The 27,851-nt window shown below is 44.6% G+C and overlaps 1 protein-coding gene across 3 annotated transcripts in view; it reads right to left on the bottom strand.

Moving 5' to 3' along the window:
- The window catches only part of Arid1b (AT-rich interaction domain 1B), a 350,225-nt gene that overhangs the window by 72,112 nt on the left and 250,262 nt on the right, over nt 1–27,851 (bottom strand). For all 3 annotated transcript variants that reach the window (XM_031352241.1, XM_031352240.1, XM_031352242.1), the window contains exon 6: nt 8,805–8,894. In XM_031352241.1, coding sequence (XP_031208101.1) covers nt 8,805–8,894 — 90 coding nt within the window. The remainder of the gene's footprint in view (nt 1–8,804; nt 8,895–27,851) is intronic.

Raw genomic sequence — 27,851 nt, 5'->3', positions numbered from 1 at the left:
GAAAATGGCCATTATTTCCCTGCCCTCCAAAAAGTAAAAAAATTAAAAAAAAAATCAAAAATCAATAAAAATGTTTCTGGCTATTTATGGTGTTAATATTTATTTGTCTGTAATTTGCTTTTAGCAAGTTATTACGGAAGGCTGCTTGTGGCATCTGGAGAAGAGAAAACCTGGCAGCTGAGAGACTGCAGCTGTGCTTGTACAAGGTGTGAAGTATCGCTAGTTAGAAGCCAAACTTTCTAGCAAGGGAAGTGTAGAGAATATGCGACGAATTGCCTCTACACTGAGTCACTGTATGTGGGAAAAGAATTACATGTCTCAACCAAGTATCTAGCAGGAAAAAGTTCAAACATGGGACAAAGCATTAGATTTCTATGTCTCACAAAGACCGGCTTTCTCACGTTGTAAATATAGATGGATTTCTGACAGGAAGGAGAAATCTAAGTGTGGATTTTAGTTCACAGACTATTTGCTTGGCTCACTGTTGACTGCTCTACAGAAGTGACCAGGCTTGAAAGCCTGGCACACACAACTTTGTACCTAAGCCCCTACTCTACTACCCCAGCAATCCCCAGCACCCATCACTCAGGTGCTGAGAGCTTGTGAGACTCACAAATATCTGTGCATCCAGTCACTTGGCAAAGTATTGGAGACCCAGTCTCACTTTGAGGTAAAGTGCTGTTTGCAGAGGTAACAGTGTTTGACTTGCTATGGGTACCATTTTTGTGGGGTCAGCCCCATTAGTAGCTCACTGAAGTTTCAAGGCATCCTGAGAACAGCAGCTTGTAGAGGTTCCTTTGCTATTCATGGAGTTAAAATACACATCACACAGCTACAGGAAACACTTTATACCCTCACTGATGTATGCTCAGGAGCATGTGCACATTTTATTTATCCATGTGCCCTCTATGGCCCCAAAAGGCTTCATCACTATTATGTGCAAGCTGCAGTCAGATGGGAAGAGAAGCCCACCAGGGGAGGCCAGGGAGACAAACAAACTGCTCAGTGGCCTCTGCTGAGTGTTGTCAAAGTCATGGACTCCCACCTGATTGCTCCTCCCTGCCACCAGCCTTGGTCTTGCATGAAACTATGTGCTTCACTAGCAGCAGGCACAGCCTCTGTGCTGGAGCAGCCTGCATGCTGATATGGCGATCTGTGGCTCTTTTCCACAGATTGTGAGCACCTGAGGCTTAAACCTTTCCTTATCTGTTCAAGCAGTTATCCAGTGTGGGGCTGGAGCAAACAGGGCAGGAAACAGGTCTATTTACTCCTTTTAAATATCTGCCAGGTGCCTCTGCCCATCTCCACTGTGCCTGCAGTCATAAAGACTGGGTTCTGGTCAGAAAACGTAGGGCAGAATGTGGAGTTACCATAGAGCAGTTAGCCTGCTGCCATTCTGACAACTGTGCCTTACTTACATGAGGAAATAAGAGGTGGAGCTGATGCAAGCACACGCAAGAGGCTCAGTAAGAGATAGCTGCTCTCATTCAGGTATTTCTATCTAGCTCACCATTTACCTCCACATTTGCCAGGTTCCGCTACAAAGCTCACTAGTGAGTGTAAGTCCCAGCAATGGTTACTTCCCCCAAGTGGAATGCCATTCCAAGCACAGCTAGCCTGGAGTCTGAGCCCCTCCTTGCCTAGGCTGCATGTGGCCAAGTTCCCTTTCACAGTCAGCCAGAGCTTAGGGGTAGGTTGCCTTATTACATCACTATCCAGAAAAAAACAAAACAAAACAAAAAAACCCTTCCAAATAACTGGCATGCCATGGTATGTGGATTAGACCAGCTAAGCCTGCCAGCATCAGGCCAGAGGCCCCAGCTCTTACCAGCTCTGGTAACTCAAGTGAAAGGTGGAGGGGGGCTGAGGCTGAGGAATGCCTGCAAGAGCCTGAATAGATGCGCAGGTAAGGAGCACAGACTGCACTTCTGCTAACCTCAGGACCTCAAGCACCAGTATCGTGACAAGCATTAACGTAAAGGGTTAGGATTTCTGCAGATGCAAAGACCAAGGACAGCCCAGTGTTTTCTCTGGTCCTATATCCATTTACTGGACATTTTCCTCTCAGCTTAAGAAAATGATAAATGAGATTCTTGAATTTGTGAAAGAACAATGTAAAAAAAAAAAAGACCAAACCTTAGTGAACTAAAGCATGCTTAAAGTGCCTAAGTTGTGCAGCTGTCATAAGCATTTCCCAGATAGCTCACGAGCCTGGGCCATGGCAGGAGGAAGTTGGAAGATTCTTCCCCAGACAAGGACACAGCTGACCTCCGAAGGGTCTGCAAAATGTCAGAGGTAGAGTGAAATTACGCTACTGTAAGAGGTAAACTGAGGCCATGAGGTGTGCGTGTCATGTAGGAAGCAGTGGGAAAGACACAGGCAAATCCCAGTCCACCCCAGCAGTGTCAGGCCGTCAATGATGGGCTAACTGAAAGAACTGTACATTAGGAATTTATCTCCAGTCCTAAAAGCATTTGGAAACTGAAAGTGAAAAGAATAACGAAGGGGAAGGCAGGGACTTTCCAAAGTTGAACTGGAAGGAATTTTAACCAGGGTCTTGGCCTTTGTCTGTCACTGTCCTATCCTTGGGACAAATTCTGCAAACCTTGTTGGAGAAAAGGGGTCAGGTATGAAAGCCAAGCCTAAATCATGGAATGTTCTATAGGAAGTGAGCTGTGAGGAAAGCTATGCCTGAGTCATGCTCACACTCAGTTGCTTCACCAAAGGCAGAAGCTGCTGAGAGCTCCAGGGGCACCTGCCAGGCAAGGCTCCCGAAGCCACTGAAACCAAAACATGCTCTTCCTTTGTCCTTGGAGAAGCTATGTTCATGCTGGCATCTGCTAAAAAGACTCAGGATCACTGCCTTGTTCCTGCAAGCAACTTCAATAGAAGATGTCACACCACATGTATGACATTGGGGGGGGGGGTCACATGCCCACAGCATAGTGTCTCAACTAGAAAAGCAGACAGGGCCATTTCTCTCCACAAACAGGAGTCACATTCCCATCTGGAGAAGAAAGTAGATGGTAAGAAACATTCTTGTTACATTTTGATATCCTCAGTGTTTATTTGCCTGCTTGCTTCTCTTCACAACATGAACTGCTCCAAGGAAAACTGAAGCTAATGACCCGTTCCCGGCTCTTACCCGGCCCCCTGTGCTGTGCCAGCTGTGCCATTAGGTTAACCGGCAGAATGGCCCTCCTTCCCTGCTACTGCAGAGCTCCACACACAGGCCTCACGGCAGCCTCCAGGCCATCCCTGCCCACCCGACTCCCTCCACTGCTGACTTACATCCAAACAGACATCATCTATCACTGGGTAAATCAGAGGCAGGGAAGGTTCAGGATGATTACCTGATGGTAGATGGGTGCAAAGCAGCCAGCCTTTCTCTATGAAAAAGTTGCCTTCAGAGTTGAGGGCCAGGGGGTGAGTGTATTGCTGTGGCCACAGCATCCTGAATGTTCCTAACCATACCCAAGAGACACAAACAAGGCTCTCTGTGGGTCTCAGCCCCTCATCTGAGCAACCTGCATGATGCTTATCATATTCATAACCAGTGCCCTGAACTACCCTTGAGATACAAGGTCTTCTCTATGTGTAGGGCATCCAAAGGACATTCTGAGCTTCATTTTATGTATAAGGAAGCATTTCACCAAATGCCCAAGGTCATAAAGTCATTAAAGGTAAAGACTGTAACTAAACCCAGATCTTCTGATTCCTCAGTGTCTGCAGATGAAAAGGAGAATCTGCACATGGAGGCCAAAGCCCTGGACTGAGGTGGAGATGGCCACAGTCCTGGTCCCCCATGGTGCTAGAGCTTAGGATACTCCAACATTACCCACCCATGGGTAGCCAAGAGGACGGCTAGCCTCAGCTATGGCACTCAACCTGCAGGGGAGAGGACCAACCATGCAGGGTCCTCTTCATTTACCTCATACTGGCAAGCACTGACTCTGAAGCTAAACATAGGTCAGTGGTCTGGACCTAAAATAGTGAGAGAGCCAGGCAGGATCTTGGCAGCTCAAAGAACCAGTGTACACAGAGTTTCTAAGACAGGGTTAGTGTGAACAGATACACATGCAAACAACGTGCCAACACACATAAAATACAAACAAGAGAGAAAACAGCAACAACAAAAGAATCAATAACCCACACCTAAGCACTGAAGAGCAAACAGTAACCACCCAGGTTCTAACTCACTGTAGCACTACACAAAAGGATCTCAGGTCATACACCTGCTCTGTTACATGCTTTCTTGGGTCCCAGACTATTTTATTTATAAGATACAGTTACTGAGAAACATCACTGTGAAGGTGAGATTCCAGAGACAAGTTTCTTTTGTGTGTGTGATTTTTGTTAACATACACCCCATGATGTTTGGCCATGCAAAATACTTGAAAGTTATGGAAATGCATACTTTGTCACTGCTTTGCTCTTGGTCTCTGTTACAGCAGGAGTGGTCCTTCACTTAGGGATGGTTGGCCCTCATGCTTCGATGGCATCCTTTTCTCAACATGGAGTAGAGACTAAGATCTCTATGTAGGTCAGCACAGAGAGAGTGAAGGTTGAGGCCGCTGTTCAATGCTTCTGGAAGACTTCACCCAGGACACCTCCCATGTTGATCTGATGCTCACACAATGGTGTCAAAGGACTGCCTCAAGCCACAGAATACATTTTCCAGCACATCACAGCCAGCGGCACCATCAATTCTGCCTGCGATCCGTGTCCAAGAGGGAAAGTTCTTAGGGGTTCTGTTCTAACCTATCTCAAGGACTAATTAAATCCTCATTACTACCTTCTAATTATTCAAATACTATGGGATTACACTCAGGAAGTCCCTGCTGGCACACTAGATGAAAAGGGTTAAACAAGCCTTGTTGGTTTTATGAATCCAGTTCCAGTGTAGTCCTTCAGAAAGCCACTAGCACCAACATGAATATTTAACTAGATACCACTGTGAAAATTAAAAGGCAATTCAATTAAAAGGCTTGCAAAAAATTAATTCTGACCTCTCTACATCTGTCCAAATAAATAAGGCTTCCTTCAATGTTTTCGCCTAATTGCTAATCCAATAAAGCAGAAGGACATTTGCTAGTTTCATTAGGCTTAACGTGTTTTAGGGGTTAAAAATGTAATCCCTCTAGTGTTAGTACTTATTTTTCTAGTCAGATGACTATTCCATATTCTGTTCAAGCCCTCCTGAGAAACAAGCCACACATTAATCAGTCTTTTAAAATTGTTCTTTAGAAAGTAAGAGTCCTCTGCAAGTTTTCTTACCCTTTTTGCTTTCTGCTGAGACGACTGCAATGCTGCACGCAGTCACATGAGTTCTACAGAGAGATTTGGCTTAAAACAAGAACCAGTAACAAATGTGTTATGTTTATGTATGTCCCCCACAAGGAAAACCTACTGTGTTGAGGCCTTGGCTCTGAAGGTGGAACAGCCAATCACAGATTAAACAAGTGGATCAGGAAGGCTCTGAGTTAATCCCTAACTCATCCATGGACAGAGCCATAGTTAGATGGTGGTGGTGGAGGTGATGGAAGGAGCTAGGGCCTGCTTGGAGGACGCCGGGCTGAAGCCCGTCTGTGGAGGGAATCTCTTGCCCTGGCCCTGGCCCTGCTTCCCTGCTGTCAGGTGAGTACCTCAGCTCCACTGCGACATCTCCTCTGGGATGCTCTGCCTTACCTCAGGCCCCAGCCAGTAGTCAGGTGAAACCCCTAACCCAAACTCACTTCCCATCCATTACATTACTCTATCAGATCTTTGTCACATCGACAAGACTTGACAAATACATATTATTACAGAATATCAAACTCAAGATTTGACTTTTTTTTTTAAAGAAAAATTATTGAGCTAGTAAAGCTTTCAGTGGTGAAAGATCAGACAGAGCTTTATGTTGGAAAATAAGTGAATTTAGAGAGAACACCAGGCCAGTTATTCTCAACCTTCCCAACTGCTGCAACCCGTAATATAGTTCCTCATGTTTTAATGATCCCGACCATAAAATTATTTTCATTGTTACTTCATAATTGTAATTTTGTAACTGTTATTAATCATAGCATAAATAACTGATATTTGATTCCTGTGAAAGGGTCGTTTGACCCCCAAGGTCAAGACCCACACATTGAGAACCTTGGTATAGACAAGAATGACAAGTTCAAACAACAAAGAGTTTCTCTCCTTTTTATAACCTATGTTGCCACATCTGTGTGTAGACTGAGCTACACACAGATGTGGCAACATAGGTTATAAAAAGCAGAAAAACATAAAGCTGCAATGAGTCATGGTTACCTGCATCTAAGTATAACATGGGGAAAGGACTTTGTGACCGATGCTCTTCAACAGAGCCACCAGGTGTAAGAGGGGAGTGAAGGCTGCAGAGCTTAGAAACTCATCCCTCAGGGTATGTGGGCACCATACAGCCTGGAGATACCAAAGTTGTTCAGTCCATGAGCCTCTGACATTTGTGAACCACTCCTGAACAGGGCATGTTGCTTATGAAGGTATGAAGAGCACAAGGCCAAGCAGAAGGAATAATGTCAGTACAAAAAGTTAAAAAGAATTCAGCATCTTGAGCCTGGAAGGAGTTGGCTCCAAGACACTGGTACATTCCCCTTGTGTCATGAGGACTTGAAGGGCTCCAAATGCTGTCCTCCATAGAGGAAGAGACACAATGTCCTTTTGTGGGTCTATATTAAAGTGTTGTATAGTCCTTGATATGAGCGTGTATGTCATGAGTATACATAAAAGGAAGTGGAGTGTGACAACTTAGTACTTCAGCTTCGACTCACCACAACAAATGTGGAAGGACAGCACCCAGTTCTCTTGTCCCTGAGCAACTGAGAAGCTACATCCTTCTCTGGTCCTACCAAAGCCAGAGGGCAGACGGTAAGGGCACAAGTGGCGGTCACTAACTTCAGTGCACAGGAGGGAACAACCAGGCGTTGTCTAAAGAGCCCCTGCATGCATACAAGTCTGGTACTCAACATTGGGTGATAAAACAAGGGCTTCTTTATTAGCATTATATCAACTATTACTAGGAGCAAACACTTTTGAATTTTAACAAATAATAAACTTATTTTCTTTTAAACTTACATTTTTATATCCCCTTCACCCAGTTTTAAAGCAAAATTGACTCATACATGTTAGCCCGTTATTTAACTTAATAGTTACTTTTAAAAAATAGAAGTTTTTGGAAGCTGTCCAGCCACGTTTTCAGAAGTCTTTCAGAAGAGGGTTAGGGAATATATTCATAAAATGTTTTTAGATCTAGCAACTTATAGTATTAATTATTAATTTGCTATTTGAAGGAAATGGTTGTTCCAGCTGCCAAGATTACCACATGTCCATTTGGGCGTATTATTACCCAAATCACACTAAAGGTAACAGGAAAGAATGACAGACACAGTAATACCTATGCATGGGGGTGCCCAGACTCTGCCTCACAAACTCACTTACTTAGGCTTTCCTGGGTATACCAGGTTTTCATACCTGTGTTTCTAATTTTACCAGTTTTAAGGGTTGAGCAATGCTATTCGGGGGCTGTGAGGGCTCCTCTCAGTATGCTGTACTTAGCATTTTAGGGCCTCCAAACAAGAGATGTCCATCTCTAACTTGCTAGCATTCAGCCCAGTCTGAGGGGTAGATACCCAGTGCATGAAAATTTCCTCTTACCTAAGCCTCACTGGCTTAACTACAGACCCAAGAGCCAGGCCAGGAGCAAGAAGCTACAGTCCCTTCGTACCCCTTTGAGCGTTGGCAGAAGCTCGGAGCTGGCCAGCAGTGCAGATTCAGCCGTGCTACCCTAACCTTGCCATAGCAACCCAGGCAGGAATGGGACTCACAACGTGCACATGACTCTCTCACACTCTAAGTTTCAAAACCATCCCAGGAAACTTCCCAAGAATACTCAGGAACACCAGCACTCATGAGCTTCTGCCTCCAAGCCTGCCAGTATGGAAAAAGTAGTGCACCTGATCCATAGGCAGGAGAGGCCAGGCACAGAACCAACAGAAGCACAACACGCCTGCTCCACAGAACTAGGCTAAAATGACCCAGGCTCTAGCAGTGCAGCTTCTCTCTATTCCAGATCTAGGTTAAAACCACTGTTCGCTACACCAGCATCAAGTGTACTATCTGACCCAGGACAAAAGGACCAAGGGATAAGCCTAGGGATATCAGGCACAGGGAACACCACGGAGTGACATTTAGTACCAAGTAAAGCCACCGAGAGTGGGAAAGTGTGGGAGGACATCTGTTTGAAAGCACCATGGAAACACAAGCTCCCTTTCTGACCTGGACACCACCGAGCCTCTAGTGAGGGAATCAACAATGAACTCTATGGCCTCCCTTTGGAATTAAACTATGTGGTCTCTCAGGGTGACTCCAGTCTGAAGACCTTGCGATTGTATACAAGATTTTGTTATGTGCTCAAAATTTGCTGGTAAGTACCACAGCAATGAGTGATTAGTTAAAGTGTGCGCGCACACACACACACACACACACACACAGAGAGAGAGAGAGAGAGAAAGAGAGAGAGAGAGAGAGAGAGAGAGAGAGAGAGAGAGAGAGAGAGAGAGAGAGAGATAGGGACTGTCTTATCAGAATTAGTGTGACATGAGATGGGTCTGTGTAGATGATATTTCTTTGGGTCTAGAGTTCCCCTAGGCCAAATGTTACCATGTAAATTTGTATTCCTTTGATATGAAACACTGCCTTTAAAAACTATAGAGAGCCACGTGGGTGAGCAACCTCATGTAACCTGTCTATAGTGGGAAGGATGTGTGTGTCCTGAGACTCACCTCTTTCCTGTGGCATTGGTGACTGGCTCAAGGCAGGATGGGAACTGGACTCTGACTGGCTTCCAGGTGGCTGTGGAGGCATCTGGCTGCCTATAAAACACAGGAGAAAAGAGAGGGCATGTACTTTGCATTAATACTGTAACCACAAGAACCAAGGCACTCACAGTTCACTTTTATGATCACAGAAGGTACAGAGGAGAGAGCTAAAAAAGTATGCTTCATTTTCCCTGTAAAATAAAGAAAAAATAAAGATATTTACCCAAAGACCTGCTATTTAAAAAAACAAAACAAAACAAAACAAAAACAAAAACAAAAACAAAAACAAAAACAAAAAAAACCAAACCTGCTGCTGAATGGGTTATCAAAGTCATGGAGCAAGCAGCCAATGGCTGCATTCCACACACCCTTCACCACAGCCACAAACCTGGACTGGCCAGCAGAGCGTAGCCTCTCGACTAGGAACTCATACCTACTGGACAGAAATGAAAAAGGGCTGGCACTCATCTGTTCCTTCCTTCGTTCATTCATTCATTCATTCATTCATTCATTCACTCACTCATTCATATCTAATCAATTCAGCAACATCAATCTGGAATAAGCAGAGAGTCAGCCTAAACTCAGAAGGACTCCACCAGCAGACAAAGCATAAGGTATGCTAGCACAGAAGAGAGGGAGTTACGTTGCAATTTCTGAGTTTTGTTGCCGATACAGCAATAGCTTCTATTAATTCCCAGCTGTTTAATATTTACAAGTTTTCACATATAATGTAAGTTTCTTGAGATGATAATCATATATTTTTATTCCTTAAATACTTCTCTTAGCATGAAGAATATATAATAACTCATAATCTAAGAATACAAAATAAAGGAAAGACACTTATTGCTAAAAGAGACATGAATCATGTGGAGGCTTGAGCTATAATTCTGAAATTAAGAATCATCCAAAGTACCTGACAATATTAACTCACTTCTGGGCCCAGAGGTTTAGATTTCTAAGGCTAAGGATATGGAAGAATTAAAAAGTCCTGGATTTAACACCATCCTCAAGGCCCAAACACTCACAGTGTGAGGCATTGCTACTTTATGTTCTACCTTCGCCCTTGGTTACAATGAATGTAACAGAGACACCTCAAACACACACAGCTTCCCTACATCCCTGAGTGAGAGTCACATGGTCATGGAAGCTGCACAGGACAGCAAGGGGCATGCATATGATTCCACCACCGCTTAGCAGGCAACAGCTGGGAAGGCATGGCTGTAAAACAAGCCTCAATTTCGGGGGCGGGGGTTGGTGGTTAGGCACCCCAGTTTTAGAGGTAATATAAAACTTGGTATGTATTTCTGAGTATTCAACTGTCATACCCAGGAGACACTGTGAGCAATGAAGAGCTCCTAGATGTGCTCACAACTAGTAGCACAGAGGCCTGGCAAAGGACAGCACGCTTCATCGGGCTCCATCTTGGGCATCTGTAGCAGCCTAATAATTAACTGTACAGTGAAAACACTTAACATTCTGGTCTAAAACAACTTCAAGGGCAAACACTGGTCACTGACACGGCTACAGATCTATGAAAATTGCCTTGTAGCCACTGTGGGTTACATGTTTCCTATGAAACGAAACACCCCGAGGCCACAATCTATAGTCCATTTAGAAATTTAAAGCACTCTGCAGCCAAACCCAGATTCTTAAACATGTGACTGGGGAACGAGCTGCCGCAAGACAGTAAGTGTGCTTATATCATAATGCTCACTTCTTCATGACAGGCTAGATTCACATGCTCACATAGAGAAAACCAACAGCAATTCTATGTCAACACAGGGCAGTATGGCTTCCACTGTGCAGCCTGAGGCACTGTTCTCCCATCTAATGCATCAAGCAAAAATGAAAAGGCTACAAGACATCCATCCCACCATGCATAAAGCATTGCACAGCCAAGCACTGCTGTGGGCTGTCTGGTACAAGGCAAAGGGTGATCTACCTGCCAAGCAATAAAGGAGCGCACACATCACATTCACCGTTACCAAAACAGACAGTTGTAAAGGTTGAAGAAAAGTAAACACAAGTTACTCCAACTTCCCCGCTTCCATTTATGAACTCTCTTTTTTGGCCAGTTCCGTAACTCTCACGTAACTGTAATTACTAAGGAATAACATTTGTGAGCATTCAGGGATAACTACTGTTCTAGCGGATGAGCCAGAAAACATATGTGTGACATGCAACACAGGAGAACTCACTGTGGCCACAGTCCAGAGGAGGAAAACCAGAATCCTTTGATGAAATTAATTAGGTAAACACCTTAAATTCTGTGGGGGCTTATATATGCTAATTTTAAATCAAACCTTTCAGAGTTTGGTAATCATTTCAAAGGAGGACATGGTCATGTAAAGTGAACAAATCAACGTAGGGGGAACTCTAACCTCCATAATTCAATGTTAACCATAATTCAAACCAAGAGGTTGTCTCTTTTGCTAAGCCCCATGTTTTAGCCTCATCTGTGTCTGGAATGATAGAAGCAGCACACTGGCCAGCACGGTGCTGGATGAGAAGGAATCCCAGCACTTAAACTAGTCACTTGTTAACAGCCATGTAAACATTTCTGTGTATATGGTGTACCACTCTAAAGTGAAGTGGCAGGGAACAACCATAGCTTCTCCTTTGCTTACGAAGCACTCGAGAGAGAGGCTATAAAATCACTGGGCCTGGACCTCCTCTCATGGAGGCTTGTTACACAGCTGCGGCATACTTATGCTTCCTCAGTACATGTCCTGTCTGGAGGCTCATCCCATGCTGCTTTTAGCTTTTGTCCCTTAGTGCCCTAGAGCTTTCCTAAGACCCCCAGCTTTCCTGATGCTCTATAATCTTGACACTCTGGAAGAGTAGTAATGAGTTACTTTGTACAACGCTTCCCTAGTCTGATCTGGGTAACACACTTTATTGCTGAAAAAGAGGATATGTGTGGGAACTACCATATCCTTCTCTGTTCATCCTATCATGGGGCTGGGACACCCCCACACTCCATTTCTGGTGTTCACGTTGATTACATGATCTGGCTGCTGTTCACTTTTGGGGTACTCATTTCCCTTGAGGTTGATCCAAGTCCCATGTCTCCTGCAACTTTTACCTGCTAATTTCAACATCTATTAGACAGTCTTGCCTGTGAGGGTTACCATAAGGGTACCTGCTAATAGTGACTCTCCATCTCCCCCTTCGACGCCCATGTGTGTTAATGGATTTCAATTTGAGGAAAGCTACATCCTTGTTTAAGGGCAGACTCAGCTGATGGTATGGACTGACTTAAGGAATGGGTAGGAATGCTTCAGAACTTGAGGGCTTCACTCCTTATTAAGTGATTTAAAAAGTTGGCATGTGCGTGTAAGACAGGTAGACATAGGTGTCTTCCTCGATTGCTCTCCACCTACACCCTAAGGCAATCTCTCACATGCACATTTAGCTCACTGAGTCAGCAGTAGACTAGTCAACTTTGGGGAATCCTGTCTCTGCTTCCTTCACTCCCACTACAGGCATGCTACCATTATGATGTTAATACCTGACTTAGGTCTAAAGCAGCAGGTGCCTTAACATGATCTAAACTTCCCAAATTCAGGTCCAGCACCATTTTTTTCTCCTATTAACTCACGTTGGAGTTTTCATAGTCATGGAAAGCTACCATTTCTACAACCAAAACGAAGTGATTTCTGCTCTGATCCGAAAGAAACTGGACACATTCTCCCCTACTTGGGCTTCTTGATGAGAACACAGACAGAACACCCAGAGACCCTAAGCAAGGGACTCAATTAAGCCAAGGCTGGACTTCTTGCCAAAATACCATGCCTATATTTATTTGCTAAGCCTGGGGCAATCTGTCATGGAACAGCAGAAAATTCCTAGATGCTTGCGTTGCAGGGGTAAAAGTCCACCAAGGTTATCATTGTTAGTTCAAGCCACTTCAGTTCTGGCCAGTGGAAACTCCTTCCAGTTGCGTTCCATGTTCTACTGACAGACCTTCTTCTTTTTATTGAGTATGTCCTTTTTTTTAGGATGACCAGAGGCTGTAGGATCATCTCCTGTTTGTTTGACATCAGTCCTGGGATCCATCATTTAGAAGCCCTATTTCTTGTTCCTGGAGGACAGTGCTCTGAGATTTACCTGTGGGTGTCAGAGTGGCTCACTGTTACCGGTACACTAATGCCTCCAGCTTTCCCAGTGAACAGAGGCATATCCTAACCCATGGATTACATGAACCTATATGCTGATATTTACATGTATAAGGACAAGTTTGTATAAGGATCTCCAATTCCAGTCCCAAGCTAGAACACACTTAAGGCTTCTTACTTACAACTTCTCCAACAGTAACAAATCCAAATTTGTATCTAAAAATCAATTAAGTTATTTTACATTATATATATAAAACTATTAGTGTTGCTATTCCATTTTCGGTGCTCTGTGTAGCATTTTGGCAGCACTTGTTGAGGCTTTGGGGGATGATTCTGTAGTTTAAAGAGTGAAAGTTAAAAATGCACACACAGCTACTTTCTCCTACTCATGGTGCCTGTATGCTACAGTCCTAGGGGATGGGACACCATCTTACCATAACCTGCACTGGGGGACAGCTATATTTTTTCATACTTGTTCTTATGCCTTTAATTGACTTTTCTTGTTTAACTTGTATGGCTGCTATCTTTGGTACATTATTGGTATTAACAGAAGTGGTCATCCTTGCTTCATTTGTGTCCTAGATAGAAATGCCTTGGGAGGTGACCCACAACATAACCGCCTAGGGTCTATACACTTCAGAGTGATTGTGATCCACAACAGAACCACAGCCAGGATCTACACACTTCAGAGAGATCCACAACATAACCATCTAGGATCTACACTCTTCACTGTGATCCACAACATAACCACCTAGATCTACACATTTCAGGGCTATCCACAAACAATCACACTGAGGATCTACACACTTCAGCATGCTGACAATGCCATTTCCTTCTTTGTTTTAAAATCATGACTAGGGATTAGATTTCTGTTAGAGATCATTTCCACTCGTATTTATTTTCATTGTCTCTAATATTAATAGAAGTGTTATTACTGAATCATCATGGACTTACTAAAATAAATGCCACTTGGTTATGGTGTGTTAGTTAATACTTTTCTAACATACAACTAAATTCCGGTGCCATGCTTCCTTATAAATCTACATTAACTAGGTTTTGAGGGTGATTTTTCTAATTTTGAAATAGGTAAAAATTGGATCAAGTCAGCCATTATAAGTACTTTTTAGTAGAATAAAAAGATATTGCAACTTTATACAGAATGTAGAGAAAACTGGCTAACCTTTATGTTTTGGCAAACTGATACACATCTAATAAGTATACTTTATATGTGGCTGTGATGTTAATGTGGCTCATTTAGATCACTATGGAAGCCAATGTCCAGGCATGTCTGTGAGGGATTTTCTAAATCAGACAGACTGAAGTGGGAAGACCCACCCTAAGTGGGTGGCACTATTCAGGGGGCTGGGCCCCAGGGCTGGAAAGATGAGTCACCATTCACCTCTCTGCTTCCTGCCTAGATGTGAGCAGCTGCTCCTGCAGCTGTGTCTCACAAGCCAGGACAGAGCACACTGTGGGCTAGCGCATTGCTTTTGTGAACTGTTTTGTCCTAGCAGCAAGAAAAGCAATTAATACACAGCTCAGCATGTGTAACAGCAAGCTGTGGGGTGGCTAGCCTTGACTCTAGAACTGCACATTTCCCATGGAAGGATACTGGGATCAACACTCATATTTTCAATTTCCTTCTGTGTTTACTACATGACATGTCTCATTATAGTGTGAATTCCACAAGAACAGGGACCTGTGTGCTCCACTCTTTGCTCCATCTCTAGAACAAGACGTATTCAGCAAGCATTTGATATATATTTGTTGACAAACGAATAAATGACTGCTTATTCCAGAAAGCAAACTTAGACTAATAGCTAATTAGATTTTTTTATGAGTTAACAGTAACCATGTAATTTTATCTTGTTATTCTAAATCAGAATTAGACAACTTCTTTCTTTTTTTTAATAAACTGGAAGATAGTAAATATTTTAGGCTTTGAGACCATATGTTTTCTGCCATAACTACTTAACTCAGTGATTGTGAGTAGTTTAAAAGCAGCCACTGCTGATACATGAAGTGGTAAAAATAGAATTTTATTTATGACACTGTGTAATGCCCTGGAATCATCCCACAGGCACTGGCCCCTATAAACAGTTCTATAAGTAAGAAAACACGCAGGCCAGGAAACATGAGGCAGTGTTTAGTGAGAACAGCAGTGACAGACAACCTGATACATGCTCCCATGTTCAACAGCAAGGCTTGCGTAAACACACTGTTTACGCTGTGGGGCTGGAAAGAAGACACACGCTCACAAGCCTCAGAAAGCTAAAGCGCCTCCCAGACTCCAGAGGTCCTGAGATTTACAAGACCTCTTCCCATGGTTGCAGAAGCAGAAACGATTTCAGGGTGCATGTGTGTGGGGGTGGGGGAGGTGCTATCCCATGGAGTTGCTGGCAAGCTGTATACAAAGCTCCAGGGATTCAGCCTTCCTGAGCATGTGCTGGAGTGAGCTCTTCAGGGATGTGGCTGCCTGTGAGTCATGTATAGGTTGACTTATATGTTCCCAAGTAACCTCAATAAGCTCCCTAGCTCACTTAACTACACTTGGTGGACACGTTTCTTTGGTCTGTTGGTGGTGGCCTCTCATTAATTGACACTTGCTTCTATTTCCAGGAGAAATCACACAATAACTTGGCTTTAGATTTCTACAAGCCAGGCTTGGGGCAGACTCACTCCACTCCTCAGCAATGATAGCATGTGCAGGTCTAAGAGCTAAATTATGTTTCTGGCTCTTAGATCAAACAAAATAGAAAATAAAAAACTACATGGATGAGCTATGATATCATAGACTATATGACAGTGTTGTTGGGAGGACAGAAGAGAAACACAGTGCGCAGGGTGCCTTGGTAATGCTACTGCTGGTAAAACTTTCTTGGGCTCCTGCCTCCCTGCTACTACAGCAGGTAAGATCAAGAACTGAATAGGCACCTCTGGAGAACAACTCTCTAGTCCTTTTAAGTGTCAGAGTGTGAGTGTGTGTTATGTGAGCATATGTGTTAGTGTGAGTGATCATGTATGAATGAATATGTGAGTGTGTGAATATGTATGTGTATGAGTATATGTGAGTATAAGATAGCAGTCATACAAGTTAAACAAGAAAAGTCAATTAAAGGCATAAGAACAAGTATGAAAAAATATAGCTGTCCCCCAGTGCAGGTTATGGTAAGATGGTGTCCCATCCCCCAGGACTGTAGCAAGCATACAGGCACCATGAGTAGGAGAAAGTGGCTGTGTGTGCATTTTTAACTTTCACTCTTTAAAGTGAAAGAGTGTGAGTGTGTGTATATGTGTGAGAGTGAATGTGTGTGTGCATACCTGAACCCTAGCCCATGACTCATGTATGGAAGTCAAAGGACAACTTGTCGGGGTTGGCTCTCTGTTTCTATAGTGCAGGCCCCAATGATGAACTCAGGCAGTCAGCCTTAGCAGCAGTCGCCTTCACCCACCGAGCTGCCTCACCAGCCCAGGGATCTGCTCACAGAATTCAAGTCTTTGTCACTAAGAAGCTTATGGTCACTGAGGTGCACAGCCAACAAAGCTACCCAGGGAGTGTGATTTACACATCCTTCAGATTTACTGAAAAAGCAATCTTGATTTCCTAGTAGAAGATCATTCTGAGTACTTGGGGTTTGTTATGAGAGTGCTCTGTTTAAACGTTTAGACATTCAAATCTAACGACTCCAAGTTTATCCTAAAACAAACCTTTCTCTGGACACTGCCCCCTCTCCTTCCTTATATGTGGATGCACACATACACATGCTCCAGCTTTTGGGGACTGGCTCTCTTCTCTCCACGTGGGTCCAGGATCAGATTTGGGTCATTCCCTGGCAGGAGCTTTACCTGCTGAGCCATCTCATCCCACTTCTCTTCCCTTCTGCAGTTTCTTTTGCCCAAAGCCATGAAACAGGAACACAGTAAAGGGGAAAATGGATTTCTTGCATAAGACTGCCATCAGTGCCCATCCTTCAGGCTCTCCTGTTTTCCATACTGACTGCTTATACCAGTCTTCCAAAACTTAAAAACTAAGTCTATCAAGGGCCTGTTGACTCTCAGCCGTAACAGTGAGGAGAGGGAAGAGCTGGAGGTCATGTGCAGCAGCCGAGTGTGCTGCATACTCACTCCATGAACCCAGCCTCCAGCCAAAGACCCAGGAACACCGCACTTTGATTTGTAGTTTGTAGTGTTAGTTTTCTCAATTAAAAACAAACTTGTGATATCAATACACCATTATTCAGTTGGCCTTCTAGATTCAAAACAGAATTTTTCTTATTACCATCCTCCATCCATCCATCCATCCATCCATCCATCCATCTATCCATCCATCCATCCATCCATCCATCAATATATCCATGTATCTTGTGTGCCTGGGTATCAGAGGACAACTTGCAGGAGTCAGTTTTGCAATTGATCTGTCTGTCTGTCTGTCTGTCTGTCTGTCTGTCTATCATGTGTGCCTGGGTATCAGAAGACAACTTGCAGGAGTCAGTTCTGTACCTATGCAGTGTGGGTCAGGTGGACTGAGCTCAGGCCACTAGGCTTGGCAGCAAAGCACCTTCACCTACTGAGCTATCCATGCAGCCTTTTTAAACTTGTTAGTTAAAGTACACTTCACCTGCAACATGAAATCAGTTTAAGTTAGTCATCTGATGCCCATGAGAGTCCTGCAGTGTAGACAGTTTCCTATGGAGATTTTGAGGAATAGAAACTACAGAGGTCTTGCAAGGTGTAAGCTGACTACAATTTGAGACTAGAAGGCCAAGCAGGCTGTGGGCTTTACTGCTTAGGTCAGACAGAGTGTGAGAACATTTTCCTTCAGCAGGTCATCAAGCACTGAACTACCTCCTGTAGTCTATCCTAAGTGCGTGGGGCTGCAGGGTAGACGTAGCCTCTGTGCTTACTGAGGCCAGGTTTCAGTCAGACCTCTGACTGCACTGTGTGGCTCACCATGGCAGAGTGCTCAGCATGGCAGCTCAGCTCAGTCCCTGTGGGCTTTCCTCTTGCTAAGTGGTGAGAGAATAAACTGTGTCCTGAAAGCAAAAGGTAGCCACTGAAGAGAAGGCAACCATGGAGGCAGGGCTATTGGCTTCCTCAGTTCACACCCAGTGTGATGGCTTCAACAGGAGGACACAACAGGGGCCATGTCTATCGTGGGGAGCCATTTTAGGTGTCGAGCAATGCTTCCAACTGGGTAAGCTCCACCACACTGAGCCTGTGGTGGCATTCTATCAGAACACATCCTTTGCCACAGCTTTCAGGCCTGGGGTATGACTCAAAGGTCTGCATGAAAAAAAGTGCATTGGAGGTAGTAGTGGGGACCATGTGTTTGGACATAATGCTGCTCTCTCTCCCAGGATAACGGTATTCTGATGTCTATTTAAGAAGTGGTAGGTTCCAAATTTGACTCACACACAACCCCAGATATGAAACACAGAAGTGCAGCAGCCGTAACTCTGCTCAAATTCCTGCTTTGATGTAAGCTGGGGCTGGGTGGGGGCAAACAGAGCAGGTAGTTTATATTTCTCTCACCAGGACAAATTAATGAAACAAAACCTAATTTTCCCCTTCTCTTACCCATTCTTATTTCCCTTCAATATTTTTCCTCTTCCTAAGATTCCTTTCTTTTTGTTTGAGAAGTTTAATATTTGGCTGCCTTGTGAAGAAACGGGTATAGTGACAGATGAAAGACTTGTATTCATCGTGTAATTCAGAATAAGGGGGAAAATCGACTGCTGTGCATTTAAGATTCGAACAACCTTGCAATTTTGTATAGTCGTTTCCCCCACCCGTTCTTTTGAAGAACTCTGCCTTTATTCTGCTAATAACTAACTGCCGCTGCAGCAGCATGGATCCGATTAGCAGTTCTTATGATACAAAGGGGACAAGGGAAAAAAAGCTGTGAATGGGGTTGCCAATTTGTCCACCTGGACCCCCAGGAGAAAGATGAGTTGAGCACCGCCTGCTCCTCTCTTCCCCAATGCTCTCTCCTGCAGGACAAAGGCAGGGCTGTGAGGCCAGGTCCCCTCTCTCTGGAATCAGAGCTGTGCCCTGCAGGACAAAGGCAGGGCTGTGAGGCCAGGTCCCCTCTCTCTGGAATCAGACTTGTGCTTGTTTTCCCCCCTTCTTGTCACACCCTCAGTCTGGGTTTCAACACGTTTGACAACTCTACTGGTAAACATGAGCAGCTATGAAGACACCCTGTGGGAGGGCTGGCCTTACCCTCTACGGTACTTTCAGCTTAAAGCCCATACACTGTAAGAGAAGGCGTGGGGGCCCTGCAGGCACAAGAGGCCATGCTTCAACACAAGGCCCAATCACTAAGCATGGTGACACTATTCCTAGATGCGACAGGTGGCAGGAAAAGCTGTACTGTTTAGGAGCACTAGAATTTCAGCACGGAAACCAACATTTAAACACTGGTATCTGAGTGCACAAGATGGTACTTGCTATGTGAGCCTGGTGGTCCAAGTGGGTTCAGCAAAAAGGGACTTCACACATGTGCTACACATGTCCTCTACATGCATACACATATTACATTACTGTAGACAAGGTCACTCACTAAAGTCAAACACACTGGCTGGGCTAAGCTGGCTCGCTAGCCAGCTCCAGGGCTCCACTGGTCTCTGCCTCCTCAGCAGGAATCACAGATATGTGCTGCCAAATTTGGGTTGTAGCATGGGTGCTATATACAAACTCAGGTTTTCATGATAATGGGATGTTGGGATGATGACACTATTTCTTTCGTTTTGTGTGGGGTCTCATGTAGTCCAGGCTGGCCTTCATCTTCCCATGGAGCTGAGGCTTAATTCCTAGGGCTAGGTCTTCAAGCATGTACTCGCATGCCTTGCTTGTATGGTGCTAGAAATTGAACCTAGGGCTTACTCTTTCCAGAAAGACACTAACCTACACTCCCAGCTCCAAAACCATGTTTAAAAGTAAAAGCTAAAACACTGTACTGCTTTGGGAAACTCTGTAGCAAGGCTGTAATCTTCAAGACCTGTGGGGTCTACCTAATACCACTGCTCACATTTAAATGTAATAATATCCGAGTGACATGTTCTGAGGTCTCCATTCTGTGTCACACATATGCATGCAGTGCTTCAATCAATGGCTTTTGAAGAAAAGGATGCACAGTGAAACCTAGGGCAGTGGGCAGCTAAACCGTGGACCAGTCCAGTCCAGTGAGGGGGATTCTGTGGGGATGGTGCTGGCTCAGTCCAGTTCCATGTAGCACAGCTAGGTGTGTAACAGGGGTTATGCTCTTGGGCACACAGCTCTTCAGAACTCTGAGTGATGTGCATGTTACCTAGAGCCTCTGATATGAGGGACAACTGGAGGATGCATGACAAAGACCAGTAGGACACAGAGAGGAGGAGACACATTGAGCTTTATGCATGCACCAGGCTTACTTTAGATTTTAGCTAGGTATTTATCAAGCACACTTCTGAAATATCTCGTCTTTTCCAAATATCTAGAGCGCAATAATTACCTGTTATCGAAACAGGGATTTAAACACTAGCTACTACTTCACTACAAATGCTAATGCATATCTGTGAAGGATCAGAATCAGGCAAAGGCCTTCAGACTCAAAGGCTTGGCTTATATCTACAAGTTGAGAACTACGGTTTTAGGTGCTGTTCTTAAACACAAAGATTTAAACAGACCGATCTATCCTCTTTGAGTCTCTCTGAGGAAGGGAAAGAAAAGTCAGTGAGAGACAACCCACCAAGGCACAAGCTCTGGAGGAAAGTTAGTCCTGGAACAATCTCATAGTTGTCTTTTCTTAGACTCCTTTTACTTTCTTTTCCCTTTTCAGAATTGGCATACTTACATTTGGACAACATCTACTGAGCGCCCTCTCCTGGCCAGGCACGGTTCTCCACCCTTGATGTAAAGGGAAGCTGCACTTAACAAGAAAGGGACTCCGTTGGATCTTGAGACACAGGATGGATAATACCAGGTACCAGAGTAAGCACAGCAGAGTTTAATTCAGCTGTGTGGGCAAAGGGCTTGCCCAGAGTAATAGTACTACAAAAATGAAAATCTGTTCCATGACTGTCTCTAAGGGCAAAAACCTAGGAGAGGAGGGAAAAGACAGAGCAATACGCTGAGGACTAAGGTACAGCTCTCTACAAATGACACGTTTGCCTTTAAAAAAAACAAAACAAAACAAAACAAAACAAAAAAACCAAAAGAATTTAACTGTCATAATTTCGTGTGTGAGTGAGCATGTGTGTTTCAATGTGATGACTGTGAAGACAGGGACTCAAGCACTAGTGAATTCAGGCCTGTGATTATAACTCGTCTTGTGTATTTTGCGCTGTGGCAGTACTACCAACAGAGTTCATAATCTAGCTCTAGAAAGGTCAGGACAAAAAATACAAAACTGGCAAATATATAGATTGCCTGAAGTGGTTCTTTATCCCGAGCTTCTCAGTGACTAATAACTAAGTAACAGTCACCTAGACACCAAACACAAGCAATGGTGACCTCATGAGGGACAGTGACAACAGCATGCCTGGGGCTGACTGGAGGCTCTGGAAAGCCAGAGCCACAGCCTCCTGAATAGGAAAGTGAGTGTGGGGCTAGCAATCTGTGCCTCTGTAGCCAATGGGATGTTCAGAAGGCTAGGCACCTCTAGCTTCAAACCCACAGCTCTCGGTGATATCGGCACTGAAATATGGCCCTTGTATCCAGACTCTCATACCTAATTCTGCTAAAACAAACAAACAAACAAACAAAACAAAACAAAACCTCCCTTCTGAATGGTTAGGAAGAATTACTAACGAGGGTCCCAGGAAACAGGGTCAGACCAAATGCTTCCCTTCCACCTCCATGACCCTTCCTCTTCTATGCAGACACTGCTCTCTAATTTCTTCATCCCCAGTCTCCTCCCCCACACACCCTGTGTGCTCACTGTCACTGCTCTTCCTTAGATCCTGCTGTGGCCCTGATGCTGCCCTTAGCCAGAATGATCCCTCAGAGCCTCAACTGGCCCGTGACATTCCTACCTACTCACCTTCTAGTGATCTCCCACAGCACTAAGTCCCACACCGTCCCAGACAACAGTCCCCTTATCCCTTGAGGGATACACTCTGAAAACTCTACTAGATGTTTGAGACTGGAGAGGACACTGAACCTTATATATTAACTATATTTTTTATATACATAAAGGTCTCTGATAAAGTTTTCTATTTATTAGGCATAGTAAAAGATCAACAATAATAATGTAGCAAAATAATTATAATGTGCCTACTTTATTGATTGAGGCAGGGCCTTCCAATCAAACTCTATAGCTAGCTTGCTCTGAAGATCCCCAGTATCTGGGTTCTGGGGATCTGAACTCCAGTCTGAATGGTTAACTGTCAAAATGTTCCCCAGACCAAGAGCACACTTATTTATGAACTTCATGTTTTTCCCATATTCTGTGAGAACACAGTCCTCCGCGTGCAGGTCCAGTGCATTTCCCTATGTTCCTAGAAACATGTCCAGTCTACTTTGTGGAATGAATGAGGCAGAGTGGTGATAAAGTAAGGAAGGGAGGCTGTGGGCAGCCGAGCTGGCAGGCCTGTCACAGGATACACCTGAAGCAGCAGCACTAAAGAGCAACAGAACCCCACCCCCCCACCCCCCATGCAGCACTGCAGTGACATCCTCTGCAAGGTTACACCCTGGCATCCTGCGATGTGCATTTAAAGCAGTTTGCAAGTACAAATCTTGGTGTCACTTTCTGTTTGGAAGGGAGAATGTCAACACTAACAATCCCCGGTTATACCATTTATAAACATGCAGATGTGAATTATTAAAGATTAATGCCTTTCAGGATTGGTGTCGGCATTCCGTTTGTCTCGTGCCGAAATCAATTCTGCTCTTCATTAGTCAATGACAACCCACATCATCCTGTTGTGGAAGAGAAATCAAAGGTGCATGTGTGTGAATGAGAGTAACTGATGAAACTGATTAGTACCAGACTTAACGGCTATAATCAATCAACACATCACAGTACTCAGCTTCAGTTTAGCAGGAGACAGGGAAGTAGAAGGAACACTCCTTCCGTATCAATGACTTGCTCCACTTTAGAACACTCACATGGAAGTGTTTAAGCACATATCAGTTCTAGGCATTATTCATTTAGCCACCATTTCCCAAAACATAAGCCAAATGGATTCTGACACTTCACTCTTCTAGGCTTCTATTAGCTCATAAAAGCGCTGTACCCCTCACGTCTCGAACCCTCAGTACAGCAGGTCAATGTCAACCTCCTTTCCAGAGGCGGTATGCTGCTGCGCACATGTCTGCAGCAGTGACAGTCCACTAGCTCCAGAAATGAACAAGGTGTAAGACTCTCGCTTCAGCAGGTAATTGGCATGAAGAAGGACACACAGACACAGGCACAGACCAGGCATAGGGGAGGAGGGTGGTGAAGCATGCGGGTACCAGGAGCTTAGGGAGGATGATCAGAGAGGTGAAAGGTTAGGTGGCAATGAGCATTAGCTCTGAATATGGAGGAAGAAGAAGGAAAAGAAGCTTAATTCAAATGTGTTAGAAGAACAGAAGACCTGTCCTTTGGAAAGCAGACACTCCATTTATCTCTAAGCAGGTGAGCACCAGGCAGGGCAGGTCTAGGGAGCTCCTTGAGACTTGGGTGGACCTTGGTATGAACTGTTACAGGCTGCTATGTGTGTTCAGCTGAACATCACTCCTTCCCTCACCAAGTGCCTCAGAGCTGCATACTATCTCTCAAAACCAGAAGCCATGTCTGCCTCCCTCGCTGTTGCTAAGCATTATTTGGAAAGGATGGGAAATTATTGCTTTGTTTAACACTCAAATATTTTACATTGTAAGGGGAAAAATACTGGCTAAGTTCTCTCAGTTTGTAGAAATGCTGAATTGATGTTTTCTGTGTAACCACAGATTAGAAACATGGATATATCAATGGCACTTTGTGTTTAAATTTTTTTTTTCCTTTTGCTTGCTCAGTTTGCCAATAAGCAGCATGCATTCCCCTTGGAACAAGCTGTCACAGAATTTCTACCTCCAGAGAAGCCAAAATGGACCACATGATAGATGCTGGGATGTGAGCTAAGCAGGTAGGAGGTCAGTGCAGACGCACAAGCCAGGTGTTGTGCCTGTAGCACCACACATGGCCTACTGCTGGCAACGCTGAGAGAAAATGGGCTGGGAAGTATTTACACACAGAAACAAACCTGCAGTGTACCATGAGTTTTATTAAGGATAAATTAAATCATGGGAAATATATTTACAAGGATAGGCCTGGGCTGAGGCTGGAAAGATTTAAAAATCTGGCAGAATGAATTAAACAAAAGAGAGACACAGTTTGCACCCTCTTTGGGTCATGTTACAGACACTAATCTTCACAAACAACATCAGGAACCTTTATCGTTTCCTCTCAAGAACGCCCTTCCTGCTCGCTCTGGCTCACGACCAGCTTCTCACTGCCATCCATCTTTCTCTTCCCCCCAGTTAGCATCCTTTCTAAATCTGCTGTGTGAATGTCAAATTAAGACAATTTGTCTTTTGACCAGAATATTTTCTTGTTTTTATCTGCAGCTCTGGAAGCCCACCTGGATGCCATTTAGTATCTTGCTAAGGGGGGCTGGGGCTGTTTAAATATCACAAAAATGTGCATCTGTTGTCTGACGGCAATTCACCCAGGAGCTGGAATGACAGAGCTCTGGAATGAGGCTGAACTCTAGAGAACTGGAGTTCATAGAGCACAGGCCATCTCTGGACAAGCTTCCTTTGGAAGTTCTATCCTGGCAAACTTTTGCAAAGCACAGAAACTAGAGGCCATTGTCAGGCAGGGGTGTGTCAGCCACCTCCTAGATAGAGGACAGGTGTGCAGGATCTGTGTGTGTGTGTGTGTGTGTGTGTGTGTGTGTGTGCATGTGTGTGTGTGTGCATGTGTGTGTGTGTGGGGGGGCGGAGCACAACAGAGGGAAGCAGGGCTTACTGGGGAGGAAGGAATGCATAGAGAAAGGCAGATGACAGCTCTCAAGGAATGAATCACAGGCTTCTCTTCACTAGGCTCTTCTTTCAAGCTCTCTGGACTCCTGACCTACCTAACAAAGCCCCCATTCTCATTTGGCCAGCAGTGGGTTAGAGGGAAGATGGATGAGCCACTTCCATCAGCTAAGCACACAGCAATGCTTATATAACCCAAAAACAAACAACACAAAGAAAACAAAAAGGAGCCTTTGTATTTAATACAACTCTATTCTGCTCTCATGGGTAGGAAGATCTACCTTGGATTAATCTTCCTATAATAAAAACCAATACCACACAGGAATGGCCAGGAAGCCATGTCCCTTTGGTGAGGCACTCACATGAATACCTAAGTTTGTATTATTTGTTCTAACCTATCAATGGCCATCTACAGTCAGATGAGAGTGACTTAATTCCACACACAGCAGGTCAGGGGCAAAGAACCAAAAATAGCCATAAGCATGACCCTGAAGTTCATGCCCTTATACATTCATTAACAAAGCCAAAGAAGCAGCGCACGTAATCAAAGGAACAGAAGCGCCCATCAAACCAGGACCTGCACCAGCCCACCACCTGCCCTGCACAGCCACGCTCCCTGTCTTCAACCCTGGCTGTGCATACAGTATAGGCAGGAAAAGCTGGCAGAACCCTTGGGATTAAATGGAAGTTGAGCTTTGTTAGTAATCTGTGAGGCAGGGCTCAGGAGGCAAGGCCAGTGAAGCCAACACACAGGACTCTCAGGGGTCCATGGTGCACTGACTGGTGCTGACTCAGCTTGGGATCAGATCTGGCACATATTAGTATATCCAAAAGCCATTCTCCTTAAACCTCTGCAAGGAGCTCTTAGACTGTAACTTATGAAACTGGCACACTAAAACATCACTAAATCAGTTATTAGAAGACACTGACAGCAAACACTTCCACAACTTAATCAAAATGATACACACGTGCTCTACCCACAAGGAGGATGGATGCTCTTTGCTCTGGCCTTTAACGGAAGATGAGAAACAAGGAGAAGGTAAGTAGAAAGCAGACCTGGTAATGGCACCAGGGGAAGATCACCACACAGGGCAGCCTGCACTCTTGGATTCTGTTCCAATGTCTGCCATCTCACAACAGGCACCTGAGATGCTGGGGCATGATTAGTGCTAAGTAAGGAGGCAATCTACGTCTCTAACAGGAAACTTCCACCCACTTTTCAAGAGCACATGAAGTGAAGACACCAGGAGTGACAGATGTCCTGGGGCCATCAGGACTCTGGAGCTGTGCCTCGGACCACTCATGGGTTGGGCCTTGGCCTCCCAACACAACCCTGGCAGGTAGGCAGCACAAGAGCATCAAGAACCTGAATCAGCATTTAGGACACTCTACTGTGGTACTGAGCTCCATTTGAGGCTCACTAGTTGACAGTTTTACTCTCAGGACGAAGACAGAGAAAAATGGTTATTCTTTGAACAAACCCTGGGCAAACAGCACCAGGAAGAAGGAGCACAGCTTTGGCTGGGCCTCGGCCCAGCTGTGGGCTGCACAGTAGCTGAGGGCTTCTCAGTGAGCTGCCGGGAAGGCAGCACTGCAGAGCAGGGCCACAGGCAAGCAGCAGAGAAAGCAAGCCAAAGAGACACAGTAGTGGCTTAGAGTCATGCTCTGGGAAGTGACACAACCTTGACAGGACACGGACACGCGGATATACAGATTCAAAATCAAGTGCAGCAGAGTGTGCCATGCCAGTCTGCAGTGTACAGCCAACAAAACTAAAGATGAGAAGTGAGGCATAGGGATGGGGAATCTGGCTAAATTAGTCTCTGATAAGAGATATATTAGCATTTACTTAAAAGTAAAAATAGCAAAAATCAATTCCTCTGATCATTTTCACCCTACATGCAGATTTAGTGTAACTGGTAAAACTTAAGGAATTGAATACTTTTTAGAGACAAGTCTTACCATATAGCCCAACTGGATTTAGTATTGTGGTTCCTCTGCCTCAGCAGGTACTAGGGTTATAAACATGTGCCACCACAATGGGTTGGTGATAGGTCACACTGGGTAGGTAACAGGTTACACTGAGGAGGTAAGAAGTCATGCTTTTAAAATAAACTTCATGAAAATACCATCATGAAGATATAACGGCCATGACATAAGCCTTATACAAAGGTGAGAACTTGGCTCAGTGGCTGAGGACTTGGCTCAGTGGCAGAGCCCTTGTCTAATGTGCCAAACCTTGGGCCTGTTTCCCTGAAACCAAAAGGCAAACAAACAAAATCCAAACCAAACAAAAACCAATTACGTTTGATGGTTGGGTACACAATTGGGTACACAATTCTGTGGTTGGGTGCTTGTTTAGTATTTGTAAGGCCCTGGGTTCAATCCCCAAGATGGCACCCCCACACACACACATCACCCTCTAAGATGAATGCCCTTAGACTTAGCTAGGGGTTGGGGGAAGGGTGTAAGACTAGGAGTCACTGAAGTTCATACCCTGGATCACTCTCACATGGACTAGGCAAAGATGCTCAGAGTTTCCTGGCTCTTCTGTCCAAGGAAGAAAGGACCACCCCTGCCAGATTACAAGGCTGTGAGCAGTGTCCCCATCACAGTCCCTGTGGTGGGAGCAGCCCATTTCAGTATGTGGCCCACGCTGCTCAGTTGACTTATGTTGGCTTTATCCTGGCAAATGGGAGAGAAATAACCAGGATCTGGAGCTGCTAGCCTATCTGCACATCAAACAGAAACTCAAGGCACCTATGATCTGAGTGCAGCAGGGTCACCTGTCAGGCTAAATGGCTATGTGGGACAGTTCTGTCTCAATATTGTTCTTCATTCTCTTAATCCAGCTCTCAAGCCTGGCTGCCGATCCATGTTTTTCCTAGTTATAAAAAAAAAAAGA

The sequence above is a fragment of the Mastomys coucha genome, unplaced genomic scaffold (assembly GCF_008632895.1).
Source record: "Mastomys coucha isolate ucsf_1 unplaced genomic scaffold, UCSF_Mcou_1 pScaffold5, whole genome shotgun sequence".
Classification (NCBI taxonomy): domain Eukaryota; kingdom Metazoa; phylum Chordata; class Mammalia; order Rodentia; family Muridae; genus Mastomys; species Mastomys coucha.
Note: the sequence above shows the minus strand (reverse complement) of the source record. Positions and strands in the feature narration are given on the sequence as shown.